This window comes from Dasypus novemcinctus, chromosome 26 (assembly GCF_030445035.2).
Source record: "Dasypus novemcinctus isolate mDasNov1 chromosome 26, mDasNov1.1.hap2, whole genome shotgun sequence".
Taxonomy (NCBI): Eukaryota; Metazoa; Chordata; class Mammalia; order Cingulata; family Dasypodidae; genus Dasypus; species Dasypus novemcinctus.
The window spans coordinates 8,116,702-8,133,534 of NC_080698.1; the positions used below are offsets into that span (position 1 = coordinate 8,116,702).

The 16,833-nt window shown below is 43.0% G+C and overlaps 2 protein-coding genes across 14 annotated transcripts in view; one reads left to right on the forward strand and one right to left on the reverse strand.

The window, feature by feature from the left end:
* The window catches only part of KIF9 (kinesin family member 9), a 115,880-nt gene extending 109,531 nt beyond the window's left edge, over positions 1–6,349 (reverse strand). For 3 of the 10 annotated variants that reach the window (XM_058288511.2, XM_058288507.2, XM_058288512.2), the window contains exons 1-3: positions 5,800–5,961; positions 4,535–4,779; positions 241–338 (exon numbers count right to left, since the gene is read on the reverse strand). In XM_058288511.2, coding sequence (XP_058144494.1) covers positions 241–338; positions 4,535–4,571 — 135 coding nt within the window. In that variant the 5' untranslated portion in view covers positions 4,572–4,779; positions 5,800–5,961. Of the gene's footprint in view, positions 1–240; positions 339–4,099; positions 4,201–4,534 lie in introns of those variants that run through there. The other 7 variants (XM_058288514.1, XM_071212026.1, XM_071212025.1 and 4 more) reach the window with 5 other exon arrangements.
* KLHL18 (kelch like family member 18) overlaps positions 6,226–16,833 on the forward strand; it is a 69,956-nt gene continuing 59,348 nt past the window's right edge. Inside the window, exons 1-2 of one of the 4 annotated variants that reach the window (XM_071212028.1) lie at positions 6,261–6,411; positions 11,867–11,918. Coding sequence is in view for 2 of the 4 variants with exons in the window: in XM_004449728.3 (XP_004449785.1) it covers positions 6,283–6,411 (129 nt within the window). In the remaining 2 variants the exon portion in view is untranslated. Of the gene's footprint in view, positions 6,412–11,866; positions 11,919–16,833 lie in introns of all 4 variants that reach the window. The other 3 variants (XM_071212029.1, XM_004449728.3, XM_004449730.4) reach the window with 3 other exon arrangements.

Here is a 16,833-nt window from a genome sequence, read left to right on the forward strand (position 1 = left end):
GAGCTGGCGCAGCAAGATGACACAACAAAGGGAGACAAGCAGGCAGAAGAACATGCAGCAAATGGACACCGAGAGCAGACAGCAAGCAAGCCTCAAGGGGGTGGGGATAAATAAGATAAATAAAATAAAATAAAATGAAAATAAATCTTTTTTTAAATAAAGGTTGTTTGGAAACAGTCACACTGTAGTGAGGAGGGACAGAGAGAGGCCCAGGCACAGGAAGGCAAACATTGCACTTACTTTGTTGTCATCTCCATATTTGATCATTTCATGAGCAAAGTCATCGGTGGGTTTGACACGAACAAATGCATTAACTTTTTTCCTAGTACCCATTCTAGCTAAAGAGAAGAGAACAATGAAATTTTCAGTAGTTGTCAAACAACAATTAGGGAGGTATCATTCATTAAGAAGAGCAGGAAAGAGAGATGTGCAGTCCAGTTGTTCTCATCTGCTTAGAGCCAGCCTTGCTTTTTAACTCCCAGCATTTCAGTGCTATCCACAGAACACTCATTGCTCAACAAATACATGTACTTCTTGCTTTACAGGCTGCTTTGCCATTTTCCACTAAGGTCCCCAAATATAAGTACTAATGACCAGAAAACAAAGCAGAAAGGATGCTCCTTTAAGGGGCCTAAACTTAGATATGGTTTCCAGAAATGTTCTGCACCTGAGATGAGACCACTTATACTTTATCTCATTCGTTATATTTTCCTCTAAACTACTTACTATGAAAAGCATTAAAACATTTTTACTTTCTTTATTAACATACCTTACCTCAGTGTAGCAGCTCCTCCTCTATCCCCATTAGCCTAAAGAGATCAGAAACTGAGCATCTAGAAGTATTTTTAATCTACTCATAATCAAACATACTGTCCATGATTTTCCTCTCAGTTGAGAAAATGATAACATAAGTAGGTTTGAGAAGCATCATTTTCTTTCAGGTAGCCGCATAGATATTTGTCTTCCCTCATTTATCCTACCACAAATAATTACCATGTATAACCAAATATCTTAACATAAACATTTGATGTGGTTTTATAATATAGGATGAAAGCTTATAAATAGAATGAAAGGGAGGCAGATCTAGTTAAATGGCTTTTCTAAAATTCATAGCTGTCCCATAATGGAAAAGACCGTCTCAAGGCAGGGACTGTAAAGACCACAAATAGTCAAGCAAACTTAAATGCCAACTAGCCGAGATGCTACCAAAGAGACTGCTGCATTGAGTAACGGCTTCAATGTTCTCTAAGATCTTGTTCAACTGAAATATTCTAGATAATTTTTAAAAACTGAATTTTACCATATCCCTCCAAATGATCACTAAGAAATCTCATAATTGATTGAATATAATTCTCATAGGTCAAATCACACTAGGCTCTCTCCTGGGAGTGAGTGCCTATGTGGAAATATTTAATATGAATTAGACAATAAATGTTGGTTCTAACATTGACATAGAGTGAGGAAACAAAGAAGATGAAGTAGAGGTAATAACTGAACTGTTATTGCTTTAAGGAAAACTTAAAACTTTATCAGCTCTTCAGGTGTCCTGTTTACACTGATGACAAAGGATTAAATATTACAAGAAAATGCCAGGAGTTCTAGGGAAAGCTAAGTAAAAAATCTATATGTAATTAATTGTGTTAAATACAGGTTAGTAATACTAGAAAGCAAGATAAAAATTATGAGAATATCTTCGTTGGGTAAATTAACATGATACAATTTTAAATTGTTCCAAGATGAAACATTTTGAATTTGACATACATATAAATTTTTCTAAGACCAATCTAATATTTAGATTTTGGTTTTACAATTTTAACGGTATCATCAGTAGCTTATGGTCATCCTAAACCTGGGCTGTCAAATTAATTTCACTTTTACAGATCTGTGAGTATGAAAAAAATGGTCTAAAAAAAGACAGCCTTTAGAATGAATACTCCATAAAACACAAAATAGAATTTGAATCGAGAAAAGACCTAAGGGGCAGCACATGTGATGCATCCTACTTTCTCTTTGAGCGCCCTGTTGGCCCTTGGCCAATTGGATAAGAAACGAGGCTTTTGCCTCTGAAATGACAAGAGTTGAGGCTAAAGATAACACCTAGAAACACTTTTGAAAAAGTCAACAAGCAAAGGAATTTGCTAAATTTATGAAGAGTTAAGGAAATATGAGGCACAGGGAGCTTACTCAATTTCATTTTCAAATTGGAAAAGAGCAATATCAACACAGATATTAAGGGAAAAAATAACTTGCTTGTAATACTGCAAAGCTAACAAATAGACTGATTTTTTTGTTGTTGTTTGTTTTTTTAAAGATGTATTTATTTCTCTCCCCTTCCCTCCCCCCCGCCCCCCCAAGTTGTCTGCTCTCTGTGTCCATTCGCTGCATGTTCTTCTGTGACCGCTTCTATCCTTTATCAGTGGCACCGGGAATCTGTGTCTCTTTTTGTTGTGTTATCTTGTTGTGCCAGCTCTCCGTGTTTGCGGCGCCATTCCTGGGCAGGCTGCACTTTCTTGTGCGCTGGGTGGCTCTCCTTACGGGGCGCACTCCTTCTGTGTAGGGCTCCCCTACGCGGGGGACACCCCTGCATGGCAGGGCACTCCTTGCACACATCAGCACTGCGCAGGGGCCAGCTCCACACGGGTCAAGGAGGTCTGGGGTTTGAACCGTGGACCTCCCATGTGGTAGGCGGACGCCCTATCTGTTGGGCCAAGTCCGCTTCCCTGATATGTTGTTTTAATACCCTTTTTTCCCCCCTTTTCTTTTTCTTTCTTTTTAGTGGGACCAGAGATTGAACCCAGGACCTTGTACATGGGAATCAGGTGCTCAACCACTAAGCTACACCTGCTCCCCTATGTTTAATATTTTTAAAAAACTAATTTTCAAGACCTTTACTGTAAAAAAAAAAAAAGCTATGTATAACTGGGATTTCTCTTTTTAATCAGAGTTAGTTTTTTTTTTCAAAGCACATTATGTTAAAAATAAATGCTAACATCTTACATGTATTATCTTAGAGAGGTTCAATGATTGTTACCTGATAAAGATGGTACAAGATTTTAAAAATATTAATATATTTCCACATTCCAGACACAACTTGTAGTGACAACTTGATTTCCTCTTATAATAATATTAACTGTCAACAAGAGACATTAAGTATCTCTACCCTTTCAGTCTATAGTTTCAATGATGCAGATACACTAAAACTCTGACCCTGTAACAAGTTCTTCAGATGTCAACTCAAATAAGCAAGTATGATACTTACACATTTTCCAACTGCAGAGTAAGTGCACACTTTTTACATTCCTTAAGTAATGATTTTGCAGATGTCTTTTCCTAGCCACTAGGGGGTCATTCACACTTGAAAAATTTTGGAAAACTAAAAAATACAACTAATATAATTTATAGACAATAGTTAACAGTAATATTGTAATATTTTTGTAGCAAAGGCAAAGAATACTATATGAATGCTAAGGGTAAAAAAAGAATATGGGATTTCATTTGATGAGATGTGAATATGATCAAGATTTTTCTTTTCTATTTTCTTCACTAACAAGTAGACCTTGGTCATGTCATTTAATCTATCTGTGCTCATTTATTTACCTTTTGGAACACTGGAGAAACAACTGAGTTTGTTTTTTGGATTAAATAATATAAATGTGCCTGTACCAGGATTTTTAAAAGTAATGCTTGCTGGTGCAAATATGTATAAACATATACTGCATTTTTACAATATTTGCTGCATGACTATTCCACCCCCCCCCCACCCCCCCCCCCCCGTCTTGTACTCTGTAATTGCCTTCCAGAAACATCACCTGCTCTCTCTCCTGTGGTCTCTTTTTTCCCCCTCCCCCTCCCTCCCTCCTGTGGTCTCTTAATCTCATAATTGTATTCCTGCCAATAAAGGCTGCAATTACTTAAAAAAGTTTTTTCTATAATTTCTTAAGCTGCCTTTTGTCTATTTTATTTTTGAAGTTGAAATAAAGTAAAGAAAAAAAAAATACATCCTAAGCTGAAAATCTCATCTCCAAGTTTACTTAGTTCACTTTAATCTATTAGGAAGTTAGGAGTGGAAGGAGGAATTTTGGCTCAAGGAAACACTTACCTTCAATCTCTAAAGCTCTGGAAACCATTTACCACATCAGTCCCCAGGGCCATTCCTCCTGCCCAGGCAAATTCAGATGCTGGCCAGGGCACCCAGGGACCATGAAGAAGCAGTGCAGCTCTGGGAGCAGGTGCCCAGGCCTCCCTGCTGGCAGCCACCATCTACCAAGTGCACAAGAACAGCACAGGCCAGTCCCAAGCATCACCCCTTCCACGCAAAGCCTGCCCTTCTCTGCCCTCTTCTGCCAACATGCACATGCACATGCAGTCACCCCCACGTGGCCTTCCAACAGCGCACCCATGGCTCTGGGCATGCCAGGAGCCAGACCCACCTGCAGCAAGCACTCACTATTAACCACACTCAGCCTGCCAGTCAGCAACTAAGTAGCCTCTTAACACCCTAACATTTGGGGACCTCATGCCATCTTGCACTTACTGAAATACTGCTTGTTACCATTTTTACGCCTCTTCATTTGAATGGGTTTTCAGCTTCCAAATTAAATTAGAAGTAGCTTGAGGTCAAGGACTGTGCCTTTTATCTCTTTGGAATCCCCCAACAATGGCCAGGGCAGTGCCCAGCACAGAGCAGGTACTCAGGAAATGGTGGTTAGTGGTGATGATCATGGATGGAAGTCAGAGGATGGTTGAATCTCCAGGGGTGGGTCCATCTCCGGTCACTACCTAGAGAGTGATCCATTCTCACATCCAGATCATCCCAAGGCACACAGAAGGTCACTCCCTTCCCAGACCACCTCCAATCGCTGGGCCCATAGTCCTTCCAAGGAGACACTTGGTTTCCAGCTTCTACTTTCAAGAAACCTTCAACCCTTCACCACACCCTCCCTTTTAGTAGTATCCTTCCTCCTCAGGACATGATGGGGAACACCCTTCTCTAGTGGACATATAACCTTGAGGTTCCTGGTGCTGCAAAGTGAGTCTCTGAGTGGCTACCAGGAGATTTCCGAGCTCCTCTCTGAGGGTCTCCGTTTCCTCCTTTGTTTTGGGAGTGGGAATGAATAGAATTGTCAGCTAGCACTCCTGAAGGTTCAACAATAGGAGAGGGAGCATCTGGCGGGGCAAGAGCCACCAGGTGAGTCCTTGTCTTCCAGCGTTCCACCAAAATCTCCTGCCCAGACCAGGGCCTCTAATAAGAACCCTCAGAGCTACTGCGGAGCGCCAACAGCAGCATCTGAACCCAGAACCAGAGTCGAACCGCACCTTGCCTTGGCCTAAACTCAGGCTCGGATCTAGGCAGAACCAGCCTTTCTCAACTCTCTCTCACCCAACTTGCCAGAACCCTGTATGGAGTCGAGTGGCTGCGGGTCTTTGGACCTGTCCTGTCTCTCTCGAGCGTTTTCCTGTGAATCGCTCCGAAAAGCTAAGGGGTCGGACTGGAGACCCAGGACGCCCCCTCCAGTTCTAAACTGACGAGTGCGGTAGAGTCCAGATGACCTCTGGCCCCTCGTCTCCTGCCCCTTGGGTCTCAAGCACGGCGCAGGACACTCGTGGGGCCAGGGAATGATAGCTCCGAAGACCCAAGCCGCGGCCAGGCTGAAGAGGGTCCTGGGACGTAGTTTCAGACGATCGAATCAAGGCCGGGGTCTCCAGGACCGTACAGCACTCGGCCCCAGCCTCCCGGGCGCACGCCCCCCCTCTGCTGTCCCTTCCCTCCCACTCCGGCGGCACGCGGCCCGGGCTCACCGCTCGCGAGGCAGCGGCCCTCCTGGAGAGCTATAGCTGCAACAGCAGCGGCCGAAGCCCAGCACGCTACTCGCACGCCAAAAGCTGGGCTGCCGGGATGTGTACACAGTCGCCATGGCAACGGGCGATTCCGGAAGTATCCGGACGGTGGCGGAAATGAAGTCCGCAGTCCTCGGTCGAGGACGCGTGTGAGGACAGGACAGAATCGGGAGGACGGGAGATGGCACCGATTGGTTCAGGAAGTCTGTGGCAGCTGCAGGCGCGAAGCCAGGGTAGCAGGAGCGGGAGAACGAAGGCTGCGTATAAACCAGGAAGCCGAGCGGTGGCGCTTCCGGCGCAGGGTTGTTTGAGGCTACGGCGGCCGCCCAGGCCCGTCCCGTTCCGGCCCCGCGCTCAGAGCCGCCAGCGGCGCGCCGCCTCGCCCCGCCCTGCTTAGTTTCGAGCCGGCCGGCCAGGCCTGCGCAGTCGCGGCGGCCGGGGAAGATGGTGGAGGACGGCGCGGAGGAGCTGGAGGATCTGGTGCACTTCTCGGTGTCCGAGTTGCCCAGTCGCGGCTACGGCGTCATGGAGGAGATCCGGCGGCAGGGCAAGCTGTGCGACGTGACGCTCAAGGTGGCGCGGGCTGGGCGGCGCAGGGCTGAGAGGAGCGGGGCGGAGTGGGAAGCCGGGAGGGGCGGGGGAGAGAGGGGAGAGAGCGGTCGAGCCGGGTGGGGGACCGAGACCAGGGAGAGAGGTGCCGAGCGGAGGGAGGAGAAGGGTTGGGGCCGGCTAGGGAGAGGGTGGCGGACGACCCCTCAGCCTTGGGATGTAAAGGTGCGGTGGTGAGCACCCGAGGCCCTCAGAATGGGAGACGTCACACAGACAAGAGAAAACGGACTTGCAGCCCCTCTGTGGAGGAAGGGACGGTGGGCATTCTGCACATTCTGGTGGGCATCCCAGAAGCATCTTCTCTTCTCGCTATAGACATTTCTTTTTGGCCCTCCAAGTTGGCTGTGCTGTGGTAGAGGCGCAGGCTCCTCAGCAGTCGTTACCTGCCCCGATTGTTAGATCACTGCCGTGTCTCTTAACGAGTTTTACAAGCTAGGTCTGGAAATCTTCTGAGGTGGGCAGCTGCTTTGCCCCCACCCCATCCTCCATCTCCACAAAGGTCCTGGAGACTAGGCTGGTGGGCTTTGTGGTGGGGAGAGAGATGCTGGCATCAGTAGGGGAGGATCTCCAACCGCCTGTTCTCCACCAGCATTCTGGTTTCAAGAGCCAGCCTTTCTCCTGTGCTTGGCACTTGTACCTTCTGGGCCAAGCTGGTGAGCCATGTGGAGCCCTGCAGGTGGGGACATACTCTCCAGGTGTTGCTCCCTGTTGCCCTTTGGCTGAAAGGCTCTCAGCATCTTTGGAGGACCCCAGTTTAAAATAACATAATAATAATAGTAATTGTAATAAAGAACCGTGTTCACCAAGGGAAAATTAAAGAAAAAAGAAAACTATGCAAACATCTTTTTGCTCTTCTTATTTTCTACAGTGTTAAGGAAACTTTTCTTCTTCCACGTATTTGAGTCATACCTCTGGAGGTGATAGAGTATGGTGGTTAAGAATACAGCTTTACAGATGAAAGAATTTGGAATAAAAGCCTAGTTGTATCTTGGGCAGGTTACTTAATCTCTCTAAGCCTCCATTTTCCAAGCATGAAAGTAGGGATGATTCCTGATTCTAATTATTAGTGTGAGGATTAAATAGGAAATTTTTTGTTATTATTTGCATAATACTTGGCACAAGTTTTCCACTGCTCTAAACCTCTCCTGAAGGAAAGGAGTAAAAGGAACTGAGAGGGAAAAGGATCTTCTCAAGTGGCAGAGGGGAACTGAGGGGATTTCTGGTGATTCTAGATTGTCTTCCAAATAAGTAGAGAGGCACTGAAAAGCTGGTTGGTTTGGTGTATGATGGACTTATTGACTAGTGAGCAATGGTTCTCAAACTCTATCAAGCATCAGAGTCACCTAGTGGCCTTGTTAAAGCGTTCCTTCTTAAGTCCCACTTGGGAATTTCTGACTCAGTAGGTCTGGCACCGGCCTGGGAATTTACATTTCTGATATTTCCCAGGGATTCTACTAATCTGAGGACTGCATTCTGAGAGCCACAGCTGTAGGGTGCTGAACCTGTCCTTTTTGTTGGGTTATGGTCAGAATCCATAGATCTTTCTCCAGGCTTTTCCCTAGGTGGTATAAGCCTGGCTCTTGCATTCTTGGAGCCTTGTGGTAGCAGACTGGGGCATTTCACTTCAGTATGCAAACTTTCACTTAATCCCCGGCAGAATCATGCCACTTCTTGTCTTCAACAGTGCCCTCTACCAAAGTCCAGAGTTTCTCTTCATCCCATCTACTGCAGTGTTCTGCCAGGGTGGTAAAGGGGAAGTTGCTGACTTGGGGGAGGGGACCTGTACTGCCTGTTTTCATCCCCTCCTAACGGTCTCGCCTTCAGAGAAAACAAGTGCCATCAACAGTTGTGTTTTAGAGGGGGTTCTGCACTGGGAATTGGCTTCCCTTCTACACTACTCATCTAAGTCAGTTACTACTCACTTGTCTGTCTGCTTTTCATCTTCTAACATTTTGTTGACAGTTCTAATCTGCTATCTTCTCTGTTTTTTGTTTTTTGTTTTCCCTCATGAGCCTGTATCTTTGCTATTGATTGTAAATCTGAAAGGCCATATAACGCACACTCTGGAGCCAGTCTTCGGCAAGTCCTTCAGCACTCTTGAATGATTCTTCATCTTTAAAATGGGAATCATGTTAGTATCCATCTGTTAAGGATTCCATTAGTTATTACCCTTAAAAACATTCACGTAATAAATCTTCATAAGTAGGAGATATTTATTAATAATAAGTTAATGGGATTTGCAGAGGGAGAGGAGATAAACAAATGTGCTCAACCTGCCATTTTGAATTTGTTTCAGCTTATGATGAATTTTTTGGGTTGATTTTATCAGAACTAAATTTTCATTTCTCTAAGAGTCTGCCAACCACTGCTCTACTTCATTAGCCCACATTTTACAGGTGAGGATATAAACCTAAAAGGGGAAAGGATTTGTCCAAGGTCACTGAATAAATTAGTCAAGAGTTGAGACTAAACCTCAAGTTTCCATTTTCCAGGTCAGGTGTCCTTTCATTCTCTCCTGCTGCCTCTTCTATCATACACAGTGACTGAACAGATTTTCGCGGCCACTATGTGAATTAATCTACTTCTGGTCAGCTGTACTCATACTTAACAACATGTCAACTTTCTGTCTTCCTGAGTTTTAGGGAGAGTATGAAAGTGGGTGTTAACAGGTTTCACCATATTCTCAAAATTCACTGCCAACTCTTGAACCTAGCCATAATTTTCTTTTTTGGAAATATTTGAACTTAAATTCCTTGGGAGTCTGTTAGGTAGTTAAGCAGAGACATGACAGAAAAGAATAGTATATTGGATTAAAAAAAAAATCACATTTTGCCTTTATGGTGACTTGAACCTCCTTGAAAATCTGAAAGCTATAAAACCATCTCTCCAGAAACTTACATGTATACAGAATTTTTCCTTCGATTTTGAGGGCAATTTCCCAGAAACCTATCTTTGGTCCTTGGGTTATGAATTCCATTAAATATTATTCTCCTTTAAGTAAAAGCCCATGGTCCTTTTCCTTGGCAAATGACTATATCTTAAAGATTAGGAAGATAGTAGTACAAGACTTCTTGGTAACCTGCGGCATAAGGCTTGGTCTGGATAGAGAGGTATACATCTGTGGAGGCTCTCATTCCTCTTCCATCAGTAGATTTCCTGTTTTCCTCTGGATTACTGGGAGCCCAAGGCTCAGGCAGCTCTTTTCCTGTCAGGATCGTCTGGGCCCAGCCTTGTGGTGGTGGGGCAGACTCCCCAGATTCAGTGCCCGTTCTCCATAACTTTTTACTCATGAGATCTGGAGCCACCATATTAATATTTTCTATTCCTCCTTTACCTCACATACTCCCTTCTGTTTCCATATTTATGAGAGCAGAATGGGATTGCCACATCTACATAGTAGCTGACGTATAAACAGAGATGAGACAGAAACCCTCTACACACACACATACATTCGTAAACATTTTGTATTGCAGCCACTGATAAATGGTTCCAGAAAGAACTGTTGACTACAGTCTTCTCAGCATTTTCCCAAAGCCCCTACTGAGGCTTGGAACCTGAATCTGAGAATTTCACTTCCAGAAGGAAATGTCTTTTCCATAGGTGAAAGGCACAATGTTAGAATATTTCCTTTTGACCCACTAAATCCAGGTACACAATTTTCAGGAAACTGGTGTCACATGTTACACATTTGAGTCTGGAATCTTGCCCAGTTTGTTGTCACCACTGAATTTGTGATGAAAGAATAGGTGGAGGAGGATATAAGGAAATGAATAAGGACTTGCTGATACATGCCATTTTTATGCTATGTGTAGTACAGTGAGTTACACAGGTATAATTATAGAGCTAGCATAATCATATTAAAAGGAGCTATGGAGATCCTCTGTCAAAGCCATTCATTTTCACATGAAAAAAAATCCCTGAGGCTTAGAGATATTAAGGGATTTGCCTGAGGCACTAAGCTGTATTATGTGGGAGCCAACCCAGCTGTTTATTGGTAGAAGAGACACATGTATGTCCTCTGTTATGTTACTCAACTGCCTTGTTGATGGTACAAAGCAGAGTAGGGAACAGACACCATCATTAGTGTCATCTTTGAGCACAGAGGACAGTGAGGTGGTGTTCAGATCAACTCTGCCATCCTGTTCCAGAAGAGAAGAAAGATGCAACCCTTTTCTGCTAGTCTTCTAGTCATGAATTCTTGACTTTTTGACTTTGAAATTACATTGTATTGGAACACTTGTGCTTAAGAGTATTGCTTATTCCCAGGGTTTCCCTGAGTTTTTTCAGGTAGTTGTGTTTATTTTCAGCCTTATTTCTTTTTATTGAACAGTTAGAGCTGAGAAGGATAGGCTCCTTGAGGAGCAGAACACGTGGGATAAGAATTCATATTCATCAAAAAGTCTATTTTGATCCCTTTCTCATTCAAGTTGTGGTATAGGAAGATGTTAGATTTGGATACCAGTTAGATGAATAGAGAGCTTGATGCTGCCTGGCATGTGGGTGGGGAAAGACAGTTGGAGATACACCCTGGAAAATTGGGGACCAGCCGAGCAGCATTCACAGTGGCTCTCCCTGAGGCTTGTGCAGTCTGACTGATTTTGTACATAAGGCTCCATTATTTGCCCTTTGGCCACACCTGGTTTGGCTTATAGGCTGGGTGATGGAAAATGAGATCACATTGTTTTTCTAGGGGTGTGTTCGTAGCCCTCCTGAATTATAGCCATGTCATCCTCCTTCCGACTTAATTTGTTGAGTGTTGGCACTCCCGCTGCCTCTTTCCTGTGGTAAGCTTCAGAAGACCTTTTCCACCCAAAGAGCCAATCACATCAGTACTTTATTCCTACTGAGGAAAAAAGGGGGTGAACCGAGCATATGTACCAGAGGTTGGCAAACATTTTTTTGTAAAGGGCCGGATAGTAAATATTTTAGGATTTGTGGGTCATATAGTTTCAGTTGCAGCTATTCCACTCTGCTATTGTAGTACAACAGCAGCTTTAGAGAATATGTAAACAAATGGGTATGACTGTGTTCCAATAAATTTTATTTACAAAAACAGGCATAGGCCAAATGAGCTAGCCATAGTTTGCTGACTTCTGTTATATACTGATAGGGCCCTTGTAAATTTTAAGACTTTAAAAGTATGCTCCTGCCTATACTTCTGTAGTTTCAACACAGTATCTAGGAATTGGAAACATCTCTTGTTAAAGAGTAAAGGTGAACCACAAGTGAAGAGCTTTCTTTTTCCAGCTCACTGCAGATCATCATGGGACTGTACTGGTTGGTGACTAAATAACTGATATAGAAGAAGTTACTGTTAAATTTTGCATCTCATCTTTAAAGTCTCCTAGCTCCGTTAGAGCTTGAAACTGAATGCTTCCAAGTTACTAACTAAAGACACGGTGCTCCCTTTCTGTCTCAGTGATGGCTCCTGTGTTCCAGTGGACCTGACCGTCTGTGTTCAGGTCGTGAAGGTAAGGGTCAGAGTTTGGGCTTTTGGCAGGCATAGCTAGAGGATTGGTAGGTCAAATATGCCCCCAAATAGTCATACGCCTGGGCAGACTGTGCTGAATATCTGATCAGAATATAAACATGCTTTTCAAAAAATAAACTCAATAGAAAAGTTCAAGAAGACTCACTATGAGGTAGGCAGGTGAGGTTTGCTTGTAGTGTTCTGTGACTCCAGAGACTCTAAAAACAGAATTTTCTCTATACCTAAACCCACTGATCAGAAACATTTGATACTGAGGAGTAATCTTTCCTATTCTTTAGTTTTTGTAGTATGCCACCTCTGGTTTTAACAGCCATAATTTATTAGCTTAGCCCTTTTACTGCACTTCAAGGGGTCAATTACAAGGAATTGACTTCTAGGAGAGGCGTATTTAAGTGCTGTGTACAGGTTGTAAACTTATTTTTCTTATGCTGGTTTATAAAATCTAAATGTTGGGGAACCTTGACAGGTATCCCAAGGACCAGCAAAACATGCTATGCCAACATGTCTTCCAAGAAAAGGTCTGGTGGCATATTCTACAAATGGTTTTCTTTTTTTTTTTTTTTTTTTTAAGATTTATTTTTTATTTATTTCTCTCCCCTTCCCCTCACCCCCACCCTGGTTTTCTGTTCTCTCTGTCCATTTGCTGTGTGTTTTCTTTTGTCCGCTTCTGTTGTTGTCAGCAGCACGGGAATCTGTGTTTCTTTTTGTTACGTCATCTTGATGTGTCAGCTCTCCGTGTGTGCAGTGCCATTCCTGGGCAGGCTGAACTTTCTTTGCACTGGGCGGCTCTCCTTACAGGGCACACTCTGTGTGCATGGGGCTCCCCTACACAGGAGACACCCCTGCGTGGCACGGCACTCCTTGCGCGCATCAGCACTGCGCTTGGGCCAGATCCACACGGGTCAAGGAGGCCCGGGGTTTGAACCACGGACTTCCCATGTGGTAGATGGACACCCTAACCACTGGTCCAAGTCCGCTTCCCTACAAATGATTTTCAAATCTATATTTCTACCCTTTATTTTGTTCCCAAATACTAGACCTGCATTTCCATCTGTCCTGTTGGTCCTCTTACTTTTTATGTCTAAAATTAATACTCCTTTCCTTCTAAACCATTTCTTATCTCTTCTTTTGTTCCCTTTGGGTAAAGATGGCATACCAGCATCTATTCATACAGGGTTGAAACTCTAGTCACAGAACTTTGGTTTGTCCTTTTACTTGTACTTGTACAAGAGTAATTAGTTAGTTAGTTATAGAATTATAGCCCCATGAGAGCAAGAGCTGTAACTGAATTGTTTATGAGGTGTCTGCATGTTAGATGCTTAATAAACCACAATCCTCATTGCCTTTTATCTAACCCAGGATTTCTTTAGCTTCAGTAACGTGTTGAGAATTTATAGACCCTTTGGGGGATGATCCTTGTGCTGCTGACAGGTTTGTTTGCTTAAGGCTCAGCTCTGATTGTGTCATTCTTCTGCTCTGAATGACTTCCCATTTTAGCTCATTCAACAGTAAACTCAGCAGATATGTCAGCACCTTCTCTGCACCAAGCACTGTTCTGTGTGCTGGGGCGGCATCCCTGAGCAAAGTAGGCAAAGCCCCTGTGAGTGTGAGCTTATGTTCTAATGTGCAGAGGGCAGCAGACAGTAGCTATAAATAGACGTGAAATGTCAGGTGATGACAGTGCTATGAAGAAAAATATTGGAGGATAAGGGGACTAAGAGTGTTGTTTTTGTGAGGAGACCAAAGCCAGCCTCTCTCAGTAGAAATCTGAATGAAATGAAGTGGTCCATGAGGATATCTTGAAGAAAAATTCTAGGCAGAAGGTATAATAAGAGCCCTGACACAGGCACGTAATTGGTATTTTTGAGAAACAGTAAGAAGCGGGTATAGTAAGAGTAGCAGACCTAGGAGAAAAGTGGAAGGGCCCAAGGTCAAAGAGGTAACCTTCAGCCCAGCACAGTTCCTTACCTATGTAGTATGGCTCGGTAAATACTTGATGAATAAATGAACGGATGGATGAATGAAGCCAAGGAATAATTATTCATTTACTTAGTTTTGAATGAATAATCAGGCAGGGGTTAGTGGTGTACCTATAGTATAGGGAGGTAGGATACATTTTCCATGAATAGAGCACAAGATTTCACTTGCACTTTACTCTTCTCCCATTTAGGAGAGATGATGCTAATGGCTTGTTCTTAAAGGAAATTCTGTTCTGCACACAGTGAAAATCAGAGGTTAGAAACTTGTCAGAGGAGCAGGACCTAGAACATAGGTGCTCAGCCCTTGGTGGTTTTAAAAAGTTCCCCTTCCCCATGCTGAGTAAAGCCTGTCTTTTTTTCCAGGTCAACAAGATGGGGGGATGGGGGGGTGGAGGGGAGCCATGGGGTAATGGGAATGTAGGAGTAGCAGGTGGTAGCTGGTTTTCAAAAGAATTAAGGAAAGGACTGCTGATTTAACTGAATCTTGGATTATTCTAATCTGGCTCACAAAAATCCATCCATGCTGTCTGTGAGAGGTAAGAGAGAGAAGCTTAAGGATGTCCTTTTAATGTCAGTGGCTACTCACTAGTTGACTTTTCTAGGACCACCAGCAAATGTGGTTCTAGTACCACATTTAGTAAGCAAAACGTGGTTACTAAAATTTCTTCACTGGGAGCAGTGTAGCTCAGTGTTGAGTGCCTGCTTCACATGTCTGAGGTCTTGGGTTCAATCCCTTGAACCTCCTTAAAAAAATAATAATAATTCTGTCAAATTTTATGATTATTTACAAAACTTGGGTGCGTTTCATTCATATATTTTTGTGTATATATATATATATAATTATAAACCCAAGTAACAATCTCATTAATCTTAAATATGATACTAAATAAGCTCAAGAATAAAATGATGCATTATTTATGTGAACATCTTTGCTAAATTGTACTCTCGAATGTTATCTGTAATTTGTCACTTCATGTGTATTCCCTATAAAGAGCTTGCATAATAAAAAGAGGTACCTAAGATAGAAAGTAATAATAATAATTAAATTTTTAAAATGTAAAATTTCATTTAAGCAGCTCTGAAAATTTTAATTCACTAATTGAACTGGTTTTCTTTTAATCTAGTTTCAGAAGTTTACCCTTTGTGCTTAACTCCCTGAAGGATATTAAGCAGACCTCAGTTTTGTTTACAGGAATAAGATAATGTCTCAAAGCAAAACCAAATGGAATGTGTTAGGAACACCTGATGACCAAGTAAATCTGTAACTTTTCTGAGATTGGATATCCTTGAGTAGGTAACACAACAATATCTTAACTGTGGTTTATTAGCTACTGAAACCAAGCACAAGTTGAATGTGCTTGAGACAATGCAAGATTGACAAATTGCACGTATCCTCCTCACAAGACTGCTGGCATCACTTTGTTTGTTTGAACTTGTTTTTCTTCTCACCTGCCCCTTTTCTCTTTTTTTGTTTCTAAAATCCCTAGTTCCCATTTTCACTTTGAACTGATTTTGGAACGATTCCCCCAGTTCCTTGTTTTTCCACTCACGATAACTGATCTCCTCACTGAGAGACATGTTTCTCCCTTGTGGCGCTGGATCGGGCCCATTGCTGGAAATTATCTCTTCGTGACCTGTGTTCTCCAGCTTCTGGGCCTTGGCTCTAGTGTTCCTTTGCTTGGGTATTCCCTCACATCTGTTAGGCAGTTTCAAGGCTCCTTTCATATTCTTTCTTTTCAAGGGAAGAGAGAGAGTAGTGAGAAAGAAGTGAGAGCAGACTCAGGTTCTTTTTGCTTCTACCCTGGCCAAACATTCCCTGTACTCCTAAAGCACTGTACTTTTGTGTCTTCTTAACATTGTCTTGGGGTCACACGTTTGCATGCCTGTCTCCTGGCCAACTTATGTGTTTCTGGTATGCAAAGACTCATGTCATCTTTCTATCCCAGTGGGGGTTTGTCATATGAAATCCTATCTCAAGACAGTCTTCTTATATCCCTCTAGGTGCAGTTAATCTCTCCCTCCTCCATTGTACTTTAAAACCTCATTACCCAAAATGTTATTAAATCAATAGCATCAGCATCACTTGGGAGCTTGTTAGAAATGCAGAATCTCAGGTCCTATCTCAGGCCTGCTCAATTAGAATCTGGTGATTTCTACATTCTATGCACATGTAAGTTTGAGAAGCATTGCCTTAACATTTTGTATCTTCTCTACTTACCATACTGAACAGAGTGTAGATGTGTTTGAGTGTTTCCCCCTCTAGATGTTGAGCTCTAAAAGCATATGGGCCATCTATTATGTAGCACAGTTCTTGGCATGTTGCCAGTGCTCAAAAGTATTTGCTGAATTCTCTGGTGATATGTTTGAAATACTCCTTTAGCCAACACATTATGGAAGTGCATTTGTGTATAGTGCATTGCTAAATGAGTGAGGCACGCTGCTATGAGGGGAAGTCAGTCCCATCTCTGGGCATTTATAAATTAGCAGGGAGATAGATAGCCTTCAATTAATTATGAGACAAGACAGAATGAGATAAATTCTGTAACTGCACAAGTATCAGCAGGTGTCAGAGGCCTGAGGGAATACTGAAGAGCTAGCAGTTATTTCCAGTTCAGAGGGTTAAGGGTGGTTTCATGAAAAGGATGGTATTTGTTACCTTGAAGGATGTGTAGGACCATGACAGACAGACACAGTGGAGAGAAAATTCCAGGCTGGTGAGAACTAGTTCAAAGGCCCAGGCATGAAAGAAAAAAGCGCACACTGGGTATGTTTCTCTACATGTAACACATGGAGGAGTGAGTTGGAACATGAGATTGGGGAGATGGGGCGGATGTGTGAGTTGGATGAGGAGTCTGGACTGGTAAGAAACATCTGCAAATCACATGCTATTGGTACAATCAGATGTTTAATAGTCCC